Source organism: Bombina bombina, chromosome 5 (assembly GCF_027579735.1).
Source record: "Bombina bombina isolate aBomBom1 chromosome 5, aBomBom1.pri, whole genome shotgun sequence".
Lineage (NCBI taxonomy): Eukaryota > Metazoa > Chordata > Amphibia > Anura > Bombinatoridae > Bombina > Bombina bombina.
The window spans coordinates 127,348,393-127,370,912 of record NC_069503.1 but is presented as its reverse complement, the minus strand read 5'-3'; the positions used below and the strand labels follow the sequence as shown (position 1 = coordinate 127,370,912).

Here is a 22,520-nt window from a genome sequence, read left to right as displayed (position 1 = left end):
TTATCATCTGTTTACAGTTATATGTAAGTTAGTCTGTTAGCTTATGGCTGCAAAACACCATAGATCATAAAAAAAATAAGCTCTAGCTCAATATTGTCAACAATCTGTTTTTTTCTATGTGAACGTCTACTGCCAAATCATAGGTTAATGTATTAACCCAGTAGGTTTTTGGAAATATGTCCAATTGTACTGTGTGGCATCGGGGACACTGAACCCACATTTATTTTGTTTTTTGTAATTGAGATAGAGCATGACATTTTAAGCAACATTCTAATTTACTCCTATTATCAAATTTTCTTCATTCTCTTGGTATATTTATTTGAAATGCAAGAATGTAAGTTTAGATGCCGGCCCATTTTTGGTGAACAACTTGGGTTGTCCTTGCTGATTGGTGGATAAATTCATCCACCTATAAAAAGCCTGCTGAACCAATAAAAAAGCTTAGATGCTTTCTTTTTCAAATAAAGATAGCAAGAGAACGAAGAAAAAATGATAATAGGAGTAAATTAGAAAGTTGCTTAAAATTGCATGCTCCATCTGAATCACAAAAGAAAAATGTCCCTTTAAGTTGTTAATCTTGATAGGTTACTGACATAGCAATCAATGATTTCAGTCATATAACCATTGTAATTGATGACTTTGGGACAATTACTTTGCAGAATAAGATGAGATTTTGCTCCTGCAAGTCACAGATAGTAGCTTATTTCAGAATGAAGAAAAATAGTTATATTGTGAACATAGCAGTAAAGTGCAAGAGGAAACCTAGAATTTGACGGTAGATAAGAACCAAAAAGGCCCATCAAGTCTACCCATATTACATGTTACTTTTTCCTTAGGATAGCCTTATGCATGTCCCAGACATTTTTAAATTCCTTTACAGTCTTTGTGTTTACCACCTCAAATGGTGTTAAACATGTGCAGTTTTGATCCATCTGTGTTCCTTTGAAGAAAGAGTCTACTATACATTTCTTCTGTTGATAGCCCCGATGAGATAAAGCTCTCGACTGAAGCAGGATGTTCTAAGGCGTCTTGTCAGTACTGTTAGGTCCCTCAACTTAATCAAGAAATGCTAATTTTTGTTTTATTAATATTTTATCTCACTATGCAGTGATTGTATGTGAAGGAGAGACAACTGCATTACAATATAAGGTCTAGATTTAAAAAAAAAATCACAAAGTTTTTGTGATTTCTTTCAATACCATCAAGCTTCTGTTCATTGCGCAAAAGAGTAGAGCTAATAATACTTTACAGTTATGTACAATCAAATGTTTAGGGGTTTGTTTTTCTTTCGTATGATGAGTCCATAGGGAAACCTTGACATGTGGGATACAATTCCCACCACTAGAAGGCCAAGAAGACACACACAAGTTTTAATCCCTTCCAACGTTACTCATTTTTATTCTTGGCCTCCCAGGAGAGAGGTTAAATATAGGTGTTCCAGTTATTCAATCTTGAATTATGTTATGGGAGCTCAAACCTATGTGAGACCCATTACCATTTGGCCTACCATTTCAGAAGATGTTGTACTGGAGTACCAGGTTATGTGCACAGTATCTATGGGATTTTAGCCGTAACTCCCCTCAGATATCGTGGGGACATGTCCCTTAGCCACCTTCTGTGGGATTAAAGGCACTTTCCTCTCACCAGAATTTTTATTGTTTGAAGATAGATAATCCCTTTATTACCAATTCCCTAGTTTTGCCTAACCAACACAGTTATATAAATACACTTTTTACCCGTGTGATTACCTTGTATCTAAGCCTCTGCAAACTTCCCCCTTATTTCAGTTCTTTTGACAGACATCCATTTTAGCCAATCAGAGCTGGCTCTCTAGTATAGTAGGAGCAGAGCTTATGTTTGTGATCCTATCCCTGTATATGGCCACTTGCACTTGTTTATTATCGTTCTTGCAGAAGTATTGTCTTCTCAATTTATTTCCAAAAGGTGGTTTCCAAACTTTTTCTGATATTTTGTATGTTTGTTGAATCAAACACTTTAATTTTAACCCTTTGTTGTTTTAGTTATTTTACAGTGCCTCTGTAATTAACTTTTGCATAATGGTGCCATTATTCTGTCTACTTATCGTGATATTTTATATCTATGAATTACATAAATTTGTCCCCTCTATATACATGTAAGGATCCTTCTTAAAGAGACATTTACAGTTTATGAATTGTTCCAGTAGTTATTACTGAGGGATAATTTATTCAGAGAGAGAGATAGAGAAGAAGGGAAAAAAGCACACTCTGGTTATGTACTTAAACATTTGTGTGTGCATTATATTCCCAGATATATAGGAATTTATTTCTATAAATTCTTCTTCAGCTTTTTTTTACATGTTCAGCAGCGTGGCTGCATCCCTATGGTGCGATCCTTTATCTCAAATGGCTGCAACCCCTACTGCTGCAGACCTTCAGAATTGCTTTAAAGGGACACTAAACCCAAATGTTTTTTTGTGATTCAGATAGAGCATGCAATTTTAAGCAACTTTCTAATTTACTCCTATTATCAATTTTTATTCATTCTCTTGCTATCTTTATTTGAAAAACATAATTTATGTAAGAACTTACCTGATAAATTCAATTCTTTCATATTAGCAAGAGTCCATGAGCTAGTGACGTATGGGATATACATTCCTACCAGGAGGGGCAAAGTTTCCCAAACCTCAAAATGCCTACAAATACACCCCTCACCACACCCACAAATCAGTTTAACGAATAGCCAAGAAGTGGGGTGATAAGAAAAAAGTGCGAAAGCATATAAAATAAGGAATTGGAATAATTGTGCTTTATACAAAAAAATCATAACCACCACAAAAAAGGGCGGGCCTCATGGACTCTTGCTAATATGAAAGAAATGAATTTATCAGGTAAGTTCTTACATAAATTATGTTTTCTTTCATGTAATTAGCAAGAGTCCATGAGCTAGTGACGTATGGGATAATGACTACCCAAGATGTGGATCTTTCCACGCAAGAGTCACTAGAGAGGGAGGGATAAAATAAAGACAGCCAATTCCTGCTGAAAATAATCCACACCCAAAATAAAGTTTAATGAAAAACATAAACAGAAGATTCAAACTGAAACCGCTGCCTGAAGTACTTTTCTACCAAAAACTGCTTCAGAAGAAGAAAATACATCAAAATGGTAGAATTTAGTAAAAGTATGCAAAGAGGACCAAGTTGCTGCTTTGCAAATCTGATCAACCGAAGCTTCATTCCTAAACGCCCAGGAAGTAGAAAATGACCTAGTAGAATGAGCTGTAATCCTTTGAGGCGGAGTTTTACCCGACTCGACATAGGCATGATGAATTAAAGATTTCAACCAACATGCCAAAGAAATGGCAGAAGCTTTCTGGCCTTTTTTTAGAACCGGAAAAGATAACAAATAGACTAGAAGTCTTTCGGAAAGACTTAGTAGCTTCAACATAATATTTCAAAGCTCTAACAACATCCAAAGAATGCAACGATTTCTCCTTAGAATTCTTAGGATTAGGACATAATGAGGGAACCACAATTTCTCTACTAATGTTGTTGGAATTCACAACCGTAGGTAAAAATTCAAAAGAAGTTCGCAACACCGCCTTATCCTGGTGAAAAATCAGAAAAGGAGACTCACAAGAAATAGCAGATAATTCAGAGACTCTTCTGGCAGAAGAGATCGCCAAAAGGAACAAAACTTTCCAAGAAAGTAATTTAATGTCCAATGAATGCATGGGTTCAAAAGGAGGAGCTTGAAGAGCCCCCAGAACCAAATTCAAACTCCAAGGAGGAGAGATTGACTTAATGACAGGTTTTATACGAACCAAAGCTTGTACAAAACAATGAATATCAGGAAGATTAGCAATCTTTCTATGAAAAAGAACAGAAAGAGCAGAGATTTGTCCTTTCAAAGAACTTGCGGATAAACCTTTATCTAAACCATCCTGAAGAAACTGTAAAATTCTCGGAATTCTAAAAGAATGCCAAGAAAAATGATGAGAAAGACACCAAGAAATATGTCTTCTAGATACAGATTTACGAGCTTGTAACATAGTATTAATCACAGAGTCAGAGAAACCTCTTTGACCAAGAATCAAGCGTTCAATCTCCATACCTTTAAATTTAAGGATTTGAGATCCTGATGGAAAAAAGGACCTTGCGACAGAAGGTCTGGTCGTAGCGGAAGAGTCCACGGATGGCAAGAGGCCATCCGGACAAGATCCGCATACCAAAACCTGTGAGGCCATGCCGGAGCTACCAGCAGAACAAACGAGCATTCCTTCAGAATCTTGGAGATTACTCTTGGAAGAAGAACTAGAGGCGGAAAGATATAGGCAGGATGATACTTCCAAGGAAGTGATAATGCATCCACTGCTTCCGCCTGAGGATCCCGGGATCTGGACAGATACCTGGGAAGTTTCTTGTTTAGATGAGACGCCATCAGATCTATTTCTGGAAGCTCCCACATTTGAACAATCTGAAGAAATACCTCTGGGTGAAGAGACCATTCGCCCGGATGCAACGTTTGGCGACTGAGATAATCCGCTTCCCAATTGTCTATACCTGGGATATGAACCGCAGAGATTAGACAGGAGCTGGATTCCGCCCAAACCAGAATTCGAGATACTTCTTTCTTAGCCAGAGGACTGTGAGTCCCTCCTTGATGATTGATGTATGCCACAGTTGTGACATTGTCTGTCTGAAAACAAATGAACGATTCTCTCTTCAGAAGAGGCCAAGACTGAAGAGCTCTGAAAATTGCACGGAGTTCCAAAATATTGATCGGTAATCTCACCTCCTGAGATTCCCAAACTCCTTGTGCCGTCAGAGATCCCCACACAGCTCCCCAACCTGTAAGACTTGCATCTGTTGAAATTACAGTCCAGGTCGGAAGAACAAAAGAAGCCCCCTGAATTAAACGATGGTGATCTGTCCACCACGTTAGAGAGTGTCGTACAATCGGTTTTAAAGATATTAATTGAGATATCTTTGTGTAATCCCTGCACCATTGATTCAGCATACAGAGCTGAAGAGGTCGCATGTGAAAACGAGCAAAGGGGATCGCGTCCGATGCAGCAGTCATAAGACCTAGAATTTCCATGCATAAGGCTACCGAAGGGAATGATTGTGACTGAAGGTTTCGACAAGCTGAAATCAATTTTAGACGTCTCTTGTCTGTCAAAGACAGAGTCATGGACACTGAATCTATCTGGAAACCCAGAAAGGTTACCCTTGTCTGAGGAATCAATGAACTTTTTAGTGAATTGATCCTCCAACCATGATCTTGAAGAAACAACACAAGTCGTTTCGTATGAGATTCTGCTAAATGTAAAGACTGAGCAAGTACCAAGATATTGTCCAAATAAGGAAATACCACAATACCCTGTTCTCTGATTACAGACAGAAGGGCACCGAGAACCTTTGTAAAAATTCTTGGAGCTGTAGCTAGGCCAAACGGCAGAGCCACAAACTGGTAATGCTTGTCCAGAAAAGAGAATCTCAGGAACTGATAATGATCTGGATGAATCGGAATATGCAGATATGCATCCTGTAAATCTATTGTGGACATATAATGCCCTTGTTGAACAAAAGGCAAGATAGTCCTTACAGTTACCATTTTGAACGTTGGTATCCTTACATAACGATTCAATATTTTTAGATCCAGAACTGGTCTGAAGGAATTCTTCTTTGGTACAATGAAGAGATTTGAATAAAACCCCAGCCCCTGTTCCAGAACTGGAACTGGCATAATTACTCCAGCCATCTCTAGATCTGAAACACATTTCAGAAATGCTTGAGCTTTCACTGGATTTACTGGGACACGGGAAAGAAAAAATCTCTTTGCAGGAGGTCTTATCTTGAAACCAATTCTGTACCCTTCTGAAACAATGTTCTGAATCCAAAGATTGTGAACAGAATTGATCCAAATTTCTTTGAAAAAACGTAACCTGCCCCCTACCAGCGGAGCTGGAATGAGGGCCGCACCTTCATGTGGACTTAGGAGCTGGCTTTGCTTTTCTAGAAGGCTTGGATTTATTCCAGACTGGAGATGGTTTCCAAACTGAAACTGCTCCTGAGGATGAAGGATCAGGCTTTTTTTCTTTGTTGAAACGAAAGGAACGAAAACGATTATTAGCCCTGTTTTTACCCTTAGATTTTTTATCCTGTGGTAAAAAAGTTCCTTTCCCACCAGTAACAGTTGAGATAATAGAATCCAACTGAGAACCAAATAATTTGTTACCCTGGAAAGAAATGGAAAGTAGAGTCGATTTAGAAGACATATCAGCATTCCAAGTTTTAAGCCATAAAGCTCTTCTAGCTAAAATAGCTAGAGACATAAACCTGACATCAACTCTGATAATATCAAAAATGGCATCACAGATAAAATTATTAGCATGTTGAAGAAGAATAATAATATTATGAGAATCATGATCTGTTACTTGTTGCGCTAAAGTTTCCAACCAAAAAGTTGAAGCTGCAGCAACATCAGCCAATGATATAGCAGGTCTAAGAAGATTACCTGAACACAGATAAGCTTTTCTTAGAAAGGATTCAATTTTCCTATCTAAAGGATCCTTAAAGGAAGTACCATCTGACGTAGGAATAGTAGTACGTTTAGCAAGGGTAGAAATAGCCCCATCAACTTTAGGGATTTTGTCCCAAAATTCTAATCTGTCAGACGGCACAGGATATAATTGCTTAAAACGTTTAGAAGGAGTAAATGAATTACCCAAATTATTCCATTCTCTGGAAATTACTTCAGAAATAGCACCAGGAACAGGAAAAACTTCTGGAATAACCACAGGAGATTTAAAGACCTTATCTAAACGTTTAGATTTAGTATCAAGAGGACCAGAATCCTCAATTTCTAAAGCAATTAGTACTTCTTTAAGTAAAGAACGAATAAATTCCATTTTAAATAAATATGAAGATTTATCAGCATCAACCTCTGAGACAGAATCCTCTGAACCAGAAGAGTCATTAGAATCAGAATGATGATGTTCATTTAAAAATTCATCTGTATAAAGAGAAGTTTTAAAAGATTTTTTTATGTTTACTAGAAGGAGGAATAACAGACATAGCCTTCTTGATGGATTCAGAAACAAAATCTCTTATGTTATCAGGAACATTCTGAACATTAGATGTTGATGGAACTGCAACAGGTAATGGTACATTACTAAAGGAAATATTATCTGCATTAACAAGTTTGTCATGACAATTAATACAAACAACAGCTGGAGGAACAGCTACCAAAAGTTTACAGCAGATACACTTAGCTTTGGTAGTTCCAGCACCAGACAGCGATTTTCCTGAAGTATCTTCTGACTCAGATGCAGCGTGAGACATCTTGCAATATGTAAGAGAAAAAACAACATGTAAAGCAAAATTGATCAAATTCCTTAAATGACAGTTTCAGGAATGGGAAAAAATGCCAAAGAACAAGCTTCTAGCAACCAGAAGCAAAGAAAAATGAGACTTAAATAATGTGGAGACAAAAGCGACGCCCATATTTTTTTAGCGCCAAATAAGACGCCCACATTATTTGGCGCCTAAATGCTTTTGGCGCCAAAAATGACGCCACGTCCAGAACGCCGACATTTTTGGCGCAAAAGAACGTCAAAAATGACGCAACTTCCGGCGACACGTATGACGCCGGAAACAGAAAGATTTTTGCGCCAAAAAAAGTCCGCGCCAAGAATGACGCAATAAAATGAAGCATTTTCAGCCCCTGCGAGCCTAACAGCCCACAGGGAAAAAAAGTCAAATTTTTAAGGTAAGAAAAATAATTGATTCAAGTGCATTATCCCAAATTTGAAACTGACTGTCTGAAAATAAGGAATGTTGAACATCCTGAGTCAAGGCAAATAAATGTTTGAACACATATATTTAGAACTTTATAAACAAAGTGCCCAACCATAGCTTAGAGTGTCACAGAAAATAAGACTTACTTACCCCAGGACACTCATCTACATGTTTGTAGAAAGCCAAACCAGTACTGAAACGAAAATCAGCAGAGGAAATGGTATATATAAGAGTATATCGTCGATCTGAAAAGGGAGGTAAGAGATGAATCTCTACGACCGATAACAGAGAACCTATGAAATAGACCCCATAGAAGGAGATCATTGCATTCAAATAGGCAATACTCTCCTCACATCCCTCTGACATTCACTGCACGCTGAGAGGAAAACCGGGCTCCAACCTGCTGCGGAGCGCATATCAACGTAGAATCTAGCACAAACTTACTTCACCACCTCCATAGGAGGCAAAGTTTGTAAAACTGATTTGTGGGTGTGGTGAGGGGTGTATTTATAGGCATTTGAGGTTTGGGAAACTTTGCCCCTCCTGGTAGGAATGTATATCCCATACGTCACTAGCTCGTGGACTCTTGCTAATTACATGAAAGAAAAGAAGGCACCTAAGCTTTTTTTTTTTTGTTTTTTTTGTTCAGACTCTAGACAGCACTTTATTTGTGGATGAATTTATCCACCAATCGGCAAGAACAACACAGGTTGTTCACCAAAAATGGTCCGGCATCTAATCTTATATTCTTGCATTTCAAATAAAGATACCAAGAGAATGAAGAAAATTTAATAGGAGAAAATTAGAAAGTTGCCTAAAGGGCCACTGTAAGTAAATATTTTCTATGCCTGTTACTAACTACCCCAAATACGCTTTTTATCAATAGCATCTCATTAACATATCTCTACCGTCTATCAGAAATCTTGTCTGCAAATTTAATTGTTTTCCAAACCCACTCTCTGGGTATCCTTTGCTCCGTACCAATCTGTTTACAATACCTGGGTTTCAAAATGGCGCTTTAAATTTGGTCTGCACATGCGCAAGTTTATGCAGCGTCACCGCAAACGTCACTCCCTGGAAAATAGAACATTGTAATTGTTTGTTGGTAACTTCGTCTTTAATAGGTCATATTGTGCATGCTTATTAGAGCCGCATTTAAACGCATGTGTATTGGGAACGTATAGGTAGATAATGAGATGCAAATAAACGCAATTTCATTGGTTTAAGTATTTTGAACACGCAGTGCCAAAATAGTGGGCAGGATAACGTGGCATCATCGGTGAATAAAAGATATAACTTTTATAACGTTATGAAGCTTTGTTTTGGAGAAAATATAGGTCAGTAAGTTTTAATTAATGTTTATTAACCTTAATATGTTAGTTGTTTGGCTTAAAAATGTAATCCTTTAAAATTGCATGCTCTATCTGAATCATGAAAGAAAAAAATTGGGTTCAGTGTTCCTTTAAGGCTCTTAAGATGTATAATGCTTTTATTTGTGATGCAGTTATGGACCTTTATATTAATATGTCTATGGCAGTCATTACAAGAAGGACTCTATGGCTAAAATCTTGGTCAGCGACATTGTTTGTAAGAATTTTTTTAATGACTCTTTCCTTCCTTAATTTTGAATCAGAGGTTTCTCAGACTCCGTTATTGCCACTCTGTTACTAGCTAGGAAAACCTGTTACTCGAGATTTATTGCAATCTTTGGAAGGTATATTTTGAATGGTGTTCTTCCAGAGGGTTTTCCTTGCATTCCTTTAGGATCCCTAGGATTCTTCAATTTCTTCAGCATGGTCTTGTCAAAGGATTGTCTGCTAATTCTTTGAGTCAAATGTCTGCCTTATCTGTTTTTCACAAAAAAGATGTTCAGACTTTCGTCCAAGCATTGGTGAGAGTTAGGCCAGTTATAAGACCTTTTTCTCCTCCTTGGAATTTGAATTTAATTCTTTCAGTTCTCCAAGATCCTCCTTTTGAACCTACTCACAGCATAGATATAAAACTTTTGTCTTTTTTTTTTCTTTTCTTTATATTCTTTATTTATATATCCAACAGCAGACACAAATGCATACATTTACACCTTTGTGCACCACGCAGGGTCAGGTGTAAAAAAACAAGAAGAAGTAACATAAGATTTAAACAAAGGATCTCTTCTTATTTACATCATTTTGTGGGACAAAAAAGAAATAACAAGATATTCTCATATAATCCGTTTGTACATGTTGTTGGAATTTTCACACGTAATAAACAGTTAACCCATTCAAGCTGCCATACAAACATAAAAGGGGAAAGGGAAAAAAAAAAGATGGGAAGGGAACTCGCCTACGATATTCTCTCCGTGTCTGATTCTTTCCTCCTTTCTTTTGGTCACTTCCCCTCTCTAATTTTGTCTTACTTTGACTTTCTTTTCTGGATACTTTACTTTTCCTCACACCCTTTTTAACACTGATTATCTTTGTCTCTCCTTAAACTACTCTATGACCAGTTATCCATGAATGTGGAAAGAAATCCAGGGCTACTACATCCATGAAGGAGTTTGAGGAAAGAAATGGGGCCAGGATGGCTTTTTGTATAGCTGCAGGATACGATTGGATAATTGGTAGCCAACCGACTAAAAAGGATTTTATTCTTCTTTCAGAGGCGGTTTTTAAATGAAATGATTTGTAAATAATTTGATTTTGAATCTGTTGTAACATCTGGGATAATCCCAGAGCTGCATTAGATTGCCAATGAAAACTTTTGTCTTTTAGCTATTCTCAGCTAGAAGGGTTCCTGAATTGTCTGCTTTATCTTGTGAATCTCCCTTTCTGTTTTTTTATAAAGATTAGGCAGTTCTTTGTACCAAGTATGATTTTCTTCTAAAGGTCGTTTCTATCAAGCAGGAAATTATTGTTCCTTTGTTGTGTCTGGCTCCTCCTAATTCTGCAAAACAAGGCTTCTGCATAATCTTGATGTTAGAGCGTTAAAGTTTTATCTTTAAGCTACTAAGGATTTCAAACAAAGGTGTTTTTTTTTTTTTTTTTGTTTTTTTTTTTTGTTCAATATTTAGGTTCTCGTTAAGTTCAGAAGGCTACAGCGGTAGCTTTAACTTCTTGGTTCAAACAAGTAATTCACAAAGCTTATTGGTGGCAGAAAAGTCTCCCCTAAGCGTATCACAGCTCATTCTATCAGAACAGTCACTTATTCCTGGGCATTCAAAAAATAATGAATCCTTAGGGCAGATTTGCATAGCTGCAAAGTGGTCGTCTCTGCTCACATTCTTCAAATGTTAGTTTTTTTATGTATTTGCTTCATCAGTAGCTACTTTTGGCAGGTAAGCCCTTCAGGCAGCAGTGTCTGGGAAATAGGACCTGCCTTAATTTGTCCCAACCTTTCCTTGCCATGGACTCTGAGTATTACATCCCACATGTCAAGGTTTCCCTGTGGACTCTCATCATCCTACGAAAGATAATAAAATTTGCTTACCTGATAAATTATTTTCTTTCGGGATGAGTCTCTCTTATTCTTTGGGCGACAGTTCTATTTTGCACCTCTGTAGACCGTGCTTTGGTCTTTCCTACCTATCTGTCTCATTTTCTCTGCTTGGCTATACGTTAATTTGAGTAGAGTTGTGAGGTAGGAGGGATTAAAAGTTCTTGCGTGGGTTCTTGGTCTCCTCCTTGTGGTGGGAATTATATCCAAAATGTCAATGTTTCCCTGTGGACTCTCATCATCCTGAAAGAAAATAATTTATCAGGTAAGCATAAATTTTGTTTTTTCCCTTATAGTCCAAGATTAATCAGTCTGATTTTTTTTATTTGTTTTTTTTCTCTTACTAAGTTCTTTGGTCCTTCACTTTAAATTGCTTACTTCACAGTAAATTAAAATACATATTGTTTCCAGGTTGCAAATGCTGCCAAACCCACTGCCGTGGGTGCCCGCCCACAAGCATCCAGTAACAAACCAGGGAAAGCCAATGTGAGTAGATGAGCTACATCTGTTTTTCTGGGCTTTCCTGGCTTTAGGTGACCTTTCTTTCACCTATTAATACTTTCACCTCCTGTCTCTTTACACTTGTGTGCACAATTAGAGAACCATTTCTAATTTCCTGTATTAACAATTGTTCTTATATTATCTGTCCTCCAGTCATTCTGCAGTGATCAAAATGTTATACAAACTAGAAATGTATTGGACAGCATGTCATTTAATAAAACGCATTTTACGTTGTGTAACACTTCTGCATAGTTTTGTGTGTGCGCTAGTCTTCGTGTAACATTTACTTTTTGATTATTGGTAAATTTTTTCTAGTCATTTAATATATTTTTTTCTCATGTATTACATACAGTATATGCATAATGTGTATCTTAATACCACAGCAATAGAATTCACACTGTGTAAGCTTTTTTATTTGTTACTTTGACATGAAGTAAATCTATTTAATGTGCTCAACATTAGTTACTGTTTGACTTTTGACATGAAGATTTTTATCTAGGCACAGATTTAAACGGTTCTTTCTACAAACTAATTTAAAACACATATTGTAGGTATACCAATAAGTTATATATATTTGTGTTCCAAAATGAACAAATAAGTGGCTAAAGAACAAAATATTTATACATGTTTTTATTAATGATATTTGTAAGAAAATATTCATTCCAAACTATGATTATATTCTGTATAAGACATTAAAGTGCATACTTGTAAATGTTAAAATGTTAGGTTACTCACAAAAATGGCGATTGTATGGTGATAAACTTCAGTAAGTAATATCAGGTGGGTATGTACCTATTATCTGTTTATATTGGATGTATCATGTTTTACAAGGTGGGTTCTATCTTACTGATTAGTATACATTGTACTTATACTCCTATCTAACTGTGATTTCATATGTTTTAATAATTTTTGTGGCCTTCTTATATTGGTATGAAAGGTAGGATTACCCAATATTCAGAGCACCAGTGGGACATATGTCAGCAATTAACAAATTAAGTCATTATCAGATGGTACAAACACCTTAGGGCTCTCTGAGCATACTTAAATACACTTCTGAACCAACTAACACTTTTATTAGAAGCCTTTTTGCTAATACATGTATAAACTGAAATATATCCATGTGGATTTCAGTTTTGGCTTGAATGTCCCATTAAGTCTGGAATATTCCTAAAGAAAGCAGGCGAGTAGACAAGAGGTTATGTATATTTTAACTACTGTCATAAATATAGCAAAGCATGACCTAATTCAGAAAACATGCTCTTGAATGGGGTTTGCAGGTGGTGCTGTGTGACTAAAGGTTGGTAGAATATAACCATATTGTCTGTTAGCCATTAGTAAACCATATTGTATATTCTTTATCACTACTGACATTTTAAGTTCCTTTAACAAATATCCCTTTTGGTTCTGAATCAATGTATTTAAGTTTTTTTTTTTTTATGACAAACTTTCTTTTTGTTTGTGAACACAGAAATTACTGAGCCACCCAGCACAATTATTTCTGCTTTGCATACATGGCACAACTATTAAAGGGACATTAAACCCAAACATTTTCTTTCGTGATTCAGATTGACTTACTTAGATAGAAGTAACTTTCCAATTTACTTCTATTATCAATTTTTCTTCATTCTCTTTGCATCCTTTCGTGAAGAAGCAGCAGAACACATTGGTAAGCCAACTAGCTCCCAGTTTCTGAGCTTATCTAGATATGCCTTTCAATAAAGGATACCAAGAGAATGAAGCAAATTAGATAAAAGTACATTGGAAAGTTGTTTAAATGTATGTGCTCGTCTGAATCATGAAAGAAAAAAATTGGGATAAATGTTCCTTTAACCCCTTAGTGACCAGACCACTTTTCCATTTGTTGACCGTTTGGGACCAGGGCTATTTTTACATTTCTGCTGTGTTTGTGTTTAGCTGTAATCTTCCTCTTACTCATTAACTGTACCCACACATATTATATACCGTTTTTCTCGCCATTAAATGGACTTTCTAAAGATGCCATTATTTTCATGATATCTTATAATTTACTGTAAAAAAATATAAAATATGATGAAAAAAAAGTTTTTCTAAATATAACCCCCAAAATCTGTTACACATCTACAACCACCAAAAAACACCCATGCTAAAAAGTTTCTAAATTTTGTCCTGAGTTTAGAAATACCCAATGTTTACATGTTCTTTGTTTTTTTTGCATGTTATAGGGCAATAGGGCACTTTGCTATTTCCAAACCATTATTTAGATGGGGGCAGCTATGGGAACAAGAATGGTTACCCAGTATGCTAACCTATTCATGGCAAACCTCAAATAATTCTTTATCCACCTGCAACATAAGACCCCAGGCATATTTCCGCATATTATGGCATTCTAATTAAATACCATCCATCCATCTATCACAAACCAATATGAGTGCTTCCATCCAAAACGCACCAAACACGCAATCATTTACAGCCAAGCCAAAAGATACAACGGTATCTGCTCAAACAAAACTGAGTGTTTCATACCTAAAATCACTTAAAAAAAAAAAATACCCAGGGACAAACTCATGCAATATAGGCCACTGGAGAATAGATATTTTCAGAACAATTTTCATTGACTTACATTCAACTCTCCACATGGACATTAAAGTATACTGAATCTATAGTAGAATAGGTGATACAAAAATGCTTATTGGCACAATAAGATTATGTAGATGTGCTGTTATTAGAGTGAAAAATTGCAATTTAAAATTGAACTTATTTACAAATACTAAATAAAGACAGCTGTTGTAACAGTTTTTCCACTCCCCAATAAAACACTGCACTATTGCAGTTAAAGGGACAGTTTACAGTAAAATTGCTTTTCTCCAACATTGGTGTGTCCGGTCCACGGCGTCATCCTTACTTGTGGGAATATCTCTTTCCCAACAGGAAATGGCAGAGAGTCCCAGCAAAGCTGGCCATATAGTCCCTCCTAGGCTCCGCCCACCCCAGTCATTCTCTTTGCCGTTGCACAGGCAACATCACGGAGATGGTTAAGAGTATGTGGTGTTTAGTTGTAGTTTTTTATTCTACTATCAAGAGTTTGTTATTTTAAAATAGTGCTGGTATGTACTATTTACTCTGAAACAGAAAAAGATGAAGAATTCTGTTTGTGAGAGGAAGATGATTTTAGCAGACAGTAACTAAAATCCCTTGCTGTTTCCACATAGGACTGTTGAGATGAAGTAACTTCAGTTGGGGGAAACAGTTAGCAGACTTTTCTGCTTAAGGTATGACTAGCGATTTTTCTAACAAGACTGTGTGATGCTGGAAGGCTGTCATTTCCCCTCATGGGGACCGGTAAGCCATTTTCTTAGTCTCAAACAGAATAAAGGGCTTAATATGGGCTATAAAACTGGTAGACACTTTTATGGGCAAAATCGATTGCTTTATTTGGGCATTTTATACATGTTTATGCTGGTAATTCACACTTATAAACTTGGGGAACGTATTTTAACGTCAGGCACTATGTTAGACACCTTTTCCAGTCAGGAAGGGCCTTCCCAGTTGTAGGCTGAGCCTCATTTTCGCGCCATTACTGCGCAGTTGTTTTTGAGAGCAAGACATGCAGATGCATGTGTGAGGATCTGAAAATAGTTGGAAAAGTTCCTAGAAGGCGTCATTTGGTATCGTATTCCCCTCTGGGCTTGGTAAAGTCGCAGCAAAGGCTGTAGCTGGGACTGTAGAGGGGTTAAAACTGTAACCGGCTCCGGTTTTGTTATTTTAAGGGTTAAAGCTCTGAAAATTGGTGTGCAATACTTTTAATGCTTTAAGACACTGTGGTGAAATTTTTGTAAATTTTGAACAATTCCTTCATATTTTTTCACATATTCAGTAATAAAGTGTGCTCTGTTTAAAATTTAAAGAGACAGTAACGGTTTTGTTTTAAAACGGTTTTTGTGCTTTATTGACAAGTTTAAGCCTCTTTAACATGTCTGTGCCTTCAGATAAGCTATGTTCTATATGTACGTTTTTGTGCTTTATTGACAAGTTTAAGCCTCTTTAACATGTCTGTGCCTTCAGATAAGCTATGTTCTATATGTATGAAAGTCAATGTGTCTCCCCCTTCAAAATTGTGTGATAATTGTGCCATAGCGTCCAAACAAAGTAAGGACAGTACTGTCACAGATAATGAAGTTGCCCAAGATGATTCATCAGATGAAGGGAGTAGACATGGTTCTACATCATCTCCTTCTGTGTCTATACCAGTTTTGCCCACGCAGGAGGCCCCTAGTACTTCTAGCGCGCCAATGCTTATTACCATGCAACAATTGACAGCTGTAATGGATAACTCCATAGCAAATATTTTATCCAAAATGCCTGCATATCAAAGAAAGCGCGATTGCTCTGTGTTAAACACTGAAGAGCAGGAGGGCGCCGATGATAATTGCTCTGTCATACCCTCACACCAATCTGAAGGGGCCATGAGGGAGGTTTTGTCAGATGGGGAAATTTCAGATTCAGGAAAAATTTCTCAACAGGCTGAACCTGATGTTGTGACATTTAAATTTAAATTAGAACATCTCCGCGCACTGCTTAAGGAGGTGTTATCTACTCTGGATGATTGTGACAACCTGGTCATTCCAGAAAAATTATGCAAGATGGACAAGTTCCTAGAGGTTCCGGTGCACCCCAACGCTTTTCCTATACCCAAGCGGGTGGCGGACATAGTGAATAAGGAGTGGGAGAAGCCCGGCATACCTTTTGTTCCCCCTCCTATATTTAAGAAATTATTTCCTATGGTCGACCCCAGAAAGGACTTATGGCAGACAGTCCCTAGGGTCGAGGGGGCAGTTTCTACTCTAAACAAGCGCACTACTATTCCTATGGAGGATAATTGTGCTTTCAAAGATCCTATGGATAAAAAATTGGAGGGTTTGCTTAAAAAGATTTTTGTACAGCAAGGTTACCTTCTTCAACCCATTTCGTGCATTGTTCCTGTTACTACAGCAGCGTGGTTCTGGTTCGAGGAACTAGAAAAGTCGCTCAGTAGAGAGACTCCATATGAGGAGGTTATGGACAGAGTTCACGCACTTAAGTTGGCTAACTCTTTTATTTTAGATGCCGCTTTGCAATTAGCTAGATTAGCGGCGAAAAATTCAGGGTTTGCAATTGTGGCGCGCAGAGCGCTTTGGCTAAAGTCTTGGTCAGCGGATGTATCATCCAAGACAAAATTGCTTAATATCCCCTTCAAGGGTAAAACTCTTTGGGCCAGAATTGAAAGAGATTATCTCAGACATCACTGGGGGAAAGGGCCACGCCCTCCCACAAGATAGGCCTTTCAAAGCCAAGAATAAGTCTAATTTTCGTTCCTTTCGTAATTTCAGGAACGGACCGGTCTCTAATTCTGCATCCTCTAAGCAAGAGGGTAATGCCTCACAGACCAAACCAGTTTGGAAACCGATGCAAGGCTGGAACAAGGGTAAGCAGGCCAAGAAGCCTGCTGCTGCTAACAAAACAGCATGAAGGAGTAGCCCCCGATCCGGGACCGGATCTAGTGGGGGGCAGACTCTCTCTCTTTGCTCAGGCTTGGGCAAGAGATGTTCAGGATCCCTGGACGCTAGAGATAGTTTCTCAGGGTTATCTTCTGGAATTCAAGGAACTACCCCCAAGGGGAAGGTTCCACATGTCTCACTTATCCTCAAACCAAATAAAGAGACAGGCGTTCTTACATTGTGTAGAAGACCTGTTAAAGATGGGAGTGATACACCCAGTTCCAATGAAGGAACAAGGAATGGGATTTTACTCAAATCTGTTCGTAGTTCCCAAAAAAGAGGGAACCTTCAGACCAATTCTGGATTTAAAGATCCTAAACAAATTTCTCAGGGTGCCATCGTTCAAAATGGAAACTATTCGAACGATTCTACCTACTATCCAGGAAGGTCAATTTATGACTACCGTGGATCTAAAGGATGCGTACCTACATATTCCTATCCACAAAGAACATCATCAGTTCCTAAGGTTCGCCTTTCTGGACAAACATTACCAGTTTGTGGCCCTCCCATTCGGGTTAGCCACTGCTCCAAGGATTTTCACAAAGGTACTCGGGTCCCTTCTAGCGGTTTTAAGACCGAGGGGCATTGCAGTAGTACCATACTTGGACGACATTCTAATACAAGCGTCGTCCCTTTCAAAAACAAAGGCTCATACAGACATTGTTCTGGCCTTTCTCAGATCTCACGGATGGAAGGTGAACATAGAAAAAAGTTCTCTGTATCCGTCAACAAGAGTTCCCTTCTTGGGAACAATAATAGATTCCTTAGAAATGAGGATTTTTCTGACAGATGTCAAAGTCAAAACTTCTAAGCGCTTGTCAAGTTCTTCATTCTGTTCCACGCCCTTCCATAGCTCAGTGCATGGAAGTAGTAGGGTTGATGGTTGCAGCAATGGACATAGTTCCTTTTGCTCAAATTCATCTAAGACCATTACAACTGTGCATGCTGAAACAGTGTAATGGGGACTATACAGACTTGTCTCCAGTGATTCAAGTAGATCAGAAGACCAGAGATTCACTCCGTTGGTGGCTAACCCTGGACCACCTATCCCAGGGAATGAGCTTCCGCAGGCCAGAGTGGGTCATTGTCACGACCGACGCCAGTCTAGTGGGCTGGGGCGCGGTCTGGGATTCCCTGAAGGCTCAAGGACTATGGTCTCGGGAAGAGTCTCTTCTCCCGTTAAACATTCTGGAACTAAGAGCGATATTCAATGCTCTCAGGGCTTGGCCTCAGCTTGCAAAGGCCAGATTCATAAGATTCCAATCAGACAACATGACGACTGTTGCGTATATCAATCATCAGGGGGGAACAAGGAGTTCCCTGGCGATGAAAGAAGTGACCAAAATAATACAATGGGCGGAGGATCACTCCTGCCACCTATCTGCGATCCACATCGCAGGTGTGGAAAACTGGGAAGCGGATTATCTGAGTCGTCAGACATTCCATCCGGGGGAGTGGGAACTCCACCCGGAGATCTTTGCCCAGTTGACTCAATTATGGGGCATTCCAGACATGGATCTGATGGCGTCTCGTCAGAACTTCAAGGTTCCTTGCTACGGGTCTAGATCCAGGGATCCCAAGGCGACTCTAGTGGATGCACTAGTAGCGCCTTGGACCTTCAAACTAGCTTATGTGTTTCCACCATTTCCTCTCATTCCCAGGCTGGTAGCCAGGATCAAACAGGAGAGGGCCTCGGTGATCTTGATAGCTCCTGCGTGGCCACGCAGGACTTGGTATGCAGACCTGGTGAATATGTCATCGGTTCCACCATGGAAGCTACCTTTGAGACAGGACCTTCTTGTTCAGGGTCCATTCGAACATCCAAATCTGGTCTCCCTCCAGCTGACGGCTTGGAGATTGAACGCTTGATTTTATCAAAGCGTGGGTTTTCAGATTCTGTGATAGATACTCTGGTTCAAGCCAGAAAACCGGTAACTAGAAAGATTTACCATAAAATATGGAAAATATATATCTGCTGGTGTGAATCCAAGGAATTCCCATGGAATAAGATAAAAATTCCTAAGATTCTTTCCTTTCTACAAGAAGGTTTGGATAAAGGATTATCTGCGAGTTCTCTAAAGGGACAGATTTCTGCTTTATCTGTCTTACTACACAAACGACTGGCAGCTATGCCAGATGTACAAGCATTTGTTCAGGCTTTGGTTAGGATCAAGCCTGTTTACAGACCTTTGACTCCTCCCTGAAGTTTAAATCTAGTTCTTTCAGTTCTTCAAGGGGTTCCGTTTGAACCTTTACATTCCATAGATATTAAGTTGTTATCTTGGAAAGTTTTGTTTTTGGTTGCTATTTCTTCTGCTAGAAGAGTTTGAGTTATCTGCTCTGCAGTGTACTCTGCCCTATCTGGTGTTCCATTCAGATAAGGTTGTTTTGCGTACTAAGCCTGGTTTTCTACCAAAGGTTGTTTCCAACAAAAATATTAATCAGGAGATAGTTGTACCTTCTTTGTGTCCGAATCCAGTTTCAAAGAAGGAACGTTTGCTACACAATTTAGATGTAGTCCGTGCTCTAAAATTCTACTTAGAGGCTACAAAAGAGTTCAGACAAACTTCTTCTCTGTTTGTCGTCTATTCTGGTAAAAGGAGAGGTCAAAAAGCAACTTCTACCTCTTTCCTTTTGGCTTAAAAGCATCATCCGATTGGCTTATGAGACTGCCGGACGGCAGCCTCCTGAAAGAATCACAGCTCACTCCACTAGGGCTGTAGCTTCCACATGGGCCTTCAAGAACGAGGCTTCTGTTGATCAGATATGCAAGGCAGCGACTTGGTCTTCACTGCACACTTTTGCCAAATTTTAAAAATTTGATACTTTTGCTTCTTCGGAGGCTATTTTTGGGAGAAAGGTTTTGCGAGCCGTGGTGCCTTCCGTTTAGGTAACCTGATTTTCTCCCTCCCTTCATCCGTGTCCTAAAGCTTTGGTATTGATTCCCACAAGTAAGGATGACGCCGTGGACCGGACACACCAATGTTGGAGAAAACAGAATTTATGCTTACCTGATAAATTACTTTCTCCAACGGTGTGTCCGGTCCACGGCCCGCCCTGGTTTTTTAATCAGGTCTGATGAATTATTTTCTCTAACTACAGTCACCACGGTACCATATGGTTTCTCCTATTTTTTCCTCCTGTCCGTCGGTTGAATGACTGGGGTGGGCGGAGCCTAGGAGGGACTATATGGCCAGCTTTGCTGGGACTCTTTGCCATTTCCTGTTGGGGAAGAGATATTCCCACAAGTAAGGATGACGCCGTGGACCGGACACACCGTTGGAGAAAGTAATTTATCAGGTAAGCATAAATTCTGTTTTCCCTTAATGTATTGCAATTGATTTGTTATACCAACTGCAGAGTATATAATGTATGATAAATAGTATTGTCAGGTTTATTTGTGGATATGAAACTGCTGATTTGTTGTTTTGAAACCACAGCCTATTAAAATGGGCTGAGCTTGCAGTTAAAATTATATCTCATAATTTTTTATTACTTTGTGTACACACACTTGCTTCCTTATCTTACATCTGTTTGTAAACCAAAGCCCAATACTTAGAGAGAACAATGGAAAATTGACATTGTATTAGTTATCTCTTCTACACCCCACCAGGAGTGTAATTTCTTCTGCTGGCTGTGTTTACATTGCCTGTCAATAACCTAGACTTAAAGGGCCATAATACCCAAATGTTTAAATACTTGAAAGTGATGCAACATAGCTGTAAAAAGCTGACTAGAAAATATCACCTGAACATCTTTATGTAGAATATAAAGATATTTTACCTCAAAAGTTTCTCAGTAGCCACATCCCATTGTAAAGGATTTATAAGCAGCATATCACTATGTCTGTCCCGGGACAGCGGAAGGGGCGAGTTTACGTGCACTCATCTTATTTCCCTATTCAGTTTAAAGGAAGTTTGCTATGAAATCTCATGAAAGTTAAGTGAAATCTCATGAGATCACAGTAAAAGAGTTCATGACCTCAGAACCGCTGATGCTGATTGGCTGCTGTTTATTTCTTCATTTATTTTTTTTTACCTGCAGCTGAGTATAACTTTTTACACAGAACTTACTCTTCTAAGCTGAGGAAATTGTGAGGTAAAATATCTTCCTTTTTTACATAGAGATGCTAGAGGTGATATTTTCCTGTCGGCTTTTTACAGTTATGCTGCATCAGTTTCAAGTGATTTAGCATATGAGTATTATGTCCCTTTAAGTCCAGAAACTTTTAGTATATATGTAGAAGGGTAAAGGAGCTACTTGAAAACAATTTAATACACTCGAGCAGGTAAAATGGGTAATTTGGGAAAAAATTAAAGGGGAGAATTTTTGGGGGTAAACTGTACCCTAGCTATAATAGCAAGGTCTTGCTGCGAGCAGCTAGACCACGCTATTAGATGCTCTCTCCCTCCTGAAGGCTTGCTAAAATAGCGCTATTAAAAAAGCATACAGGGTTGTCACTGGTCATTAAGGGATTAATGTTAAAAATTCTAATGAAATTACGTGTAAATTTTTTAATAGCAATTTTTTATAAGTGATAAGAGGTATTCAGCATACCAGAGTTATTATGTAATGAAAATTGCTGTATTTCAGCTTGAATGCTAGTTCCACTGCAGATGATTACATATAAGGCTAATTCCCCCCTCTCTTCCCAATTCCCATGTTATAATTGTTATTCCCTTAATAGCCCTACACATTTTTCATCTTACGTATAGTAAAGTTAGGTAATAAAAAATTAATCTGCCAATAGTGAGCAAGTTAAAAAAAAAAAAAATCCCCTGACTACCATTTACATAAATTATTTTTTAAGACACGATGAGTCCACGGATCATCTTAATTACTAATGGGATATTCACCTCCTGGTCAGCAGGAGGAGGCAAAGAGCACCACAGCAGAGCTGTTAAATAGCTTCTCCCTTCCCTCCCACCCCAGTCATTCTCTTTTCCTATGTTAGTGATAGGAAGAGGTAAAGTGTGGTGTTAGATTAGATTCTTCAATCCAGAGTTTATTATTTTTTAAGTAGTGCCAGAGAGTACTGCTTTGTCCTAGGGTGTAGCCGTAGTCCATATCAGTCTCTACAGTAGAGCTTTGGTGGCTTTAGAGCAATGGGAACTTGTGGACATAATTCTCACTGCGTCTCCCATGATTTCTTGCTGCCCTTATCATTTAGTCTGAGGTTTTTAGTCACTCAGCATTCTTTTTCCTCAGGGCTTGCCAGGCAGAAGACAAGGTAAGTGCTACCTTATTTTTGG

General features: G+C 38.4%; 1 protein-coding gene across 1 annotated transcript in view; it reads left to right on the top strand.

Annotated features, from left to right (window-relative positions):
- Positions 1 to 22,520, top strand: part of LOC128661387 (uncharacterized) — a 509,641-nt gene that overhangs the window by 443,902 nt on the left and 43,219 nt on the right. The window contains exon 11 of the mRNA XM_053715646.1: positions 11,666 to 11,740. Within this exon, the coding sequence (XP_053571621.1) occupies positions 11,666 to 11,740 (75 nt within the window). The remainder of the gene's footprint in view (positions 1 to 11,665; positions 11,741 to 22,520) is intronic.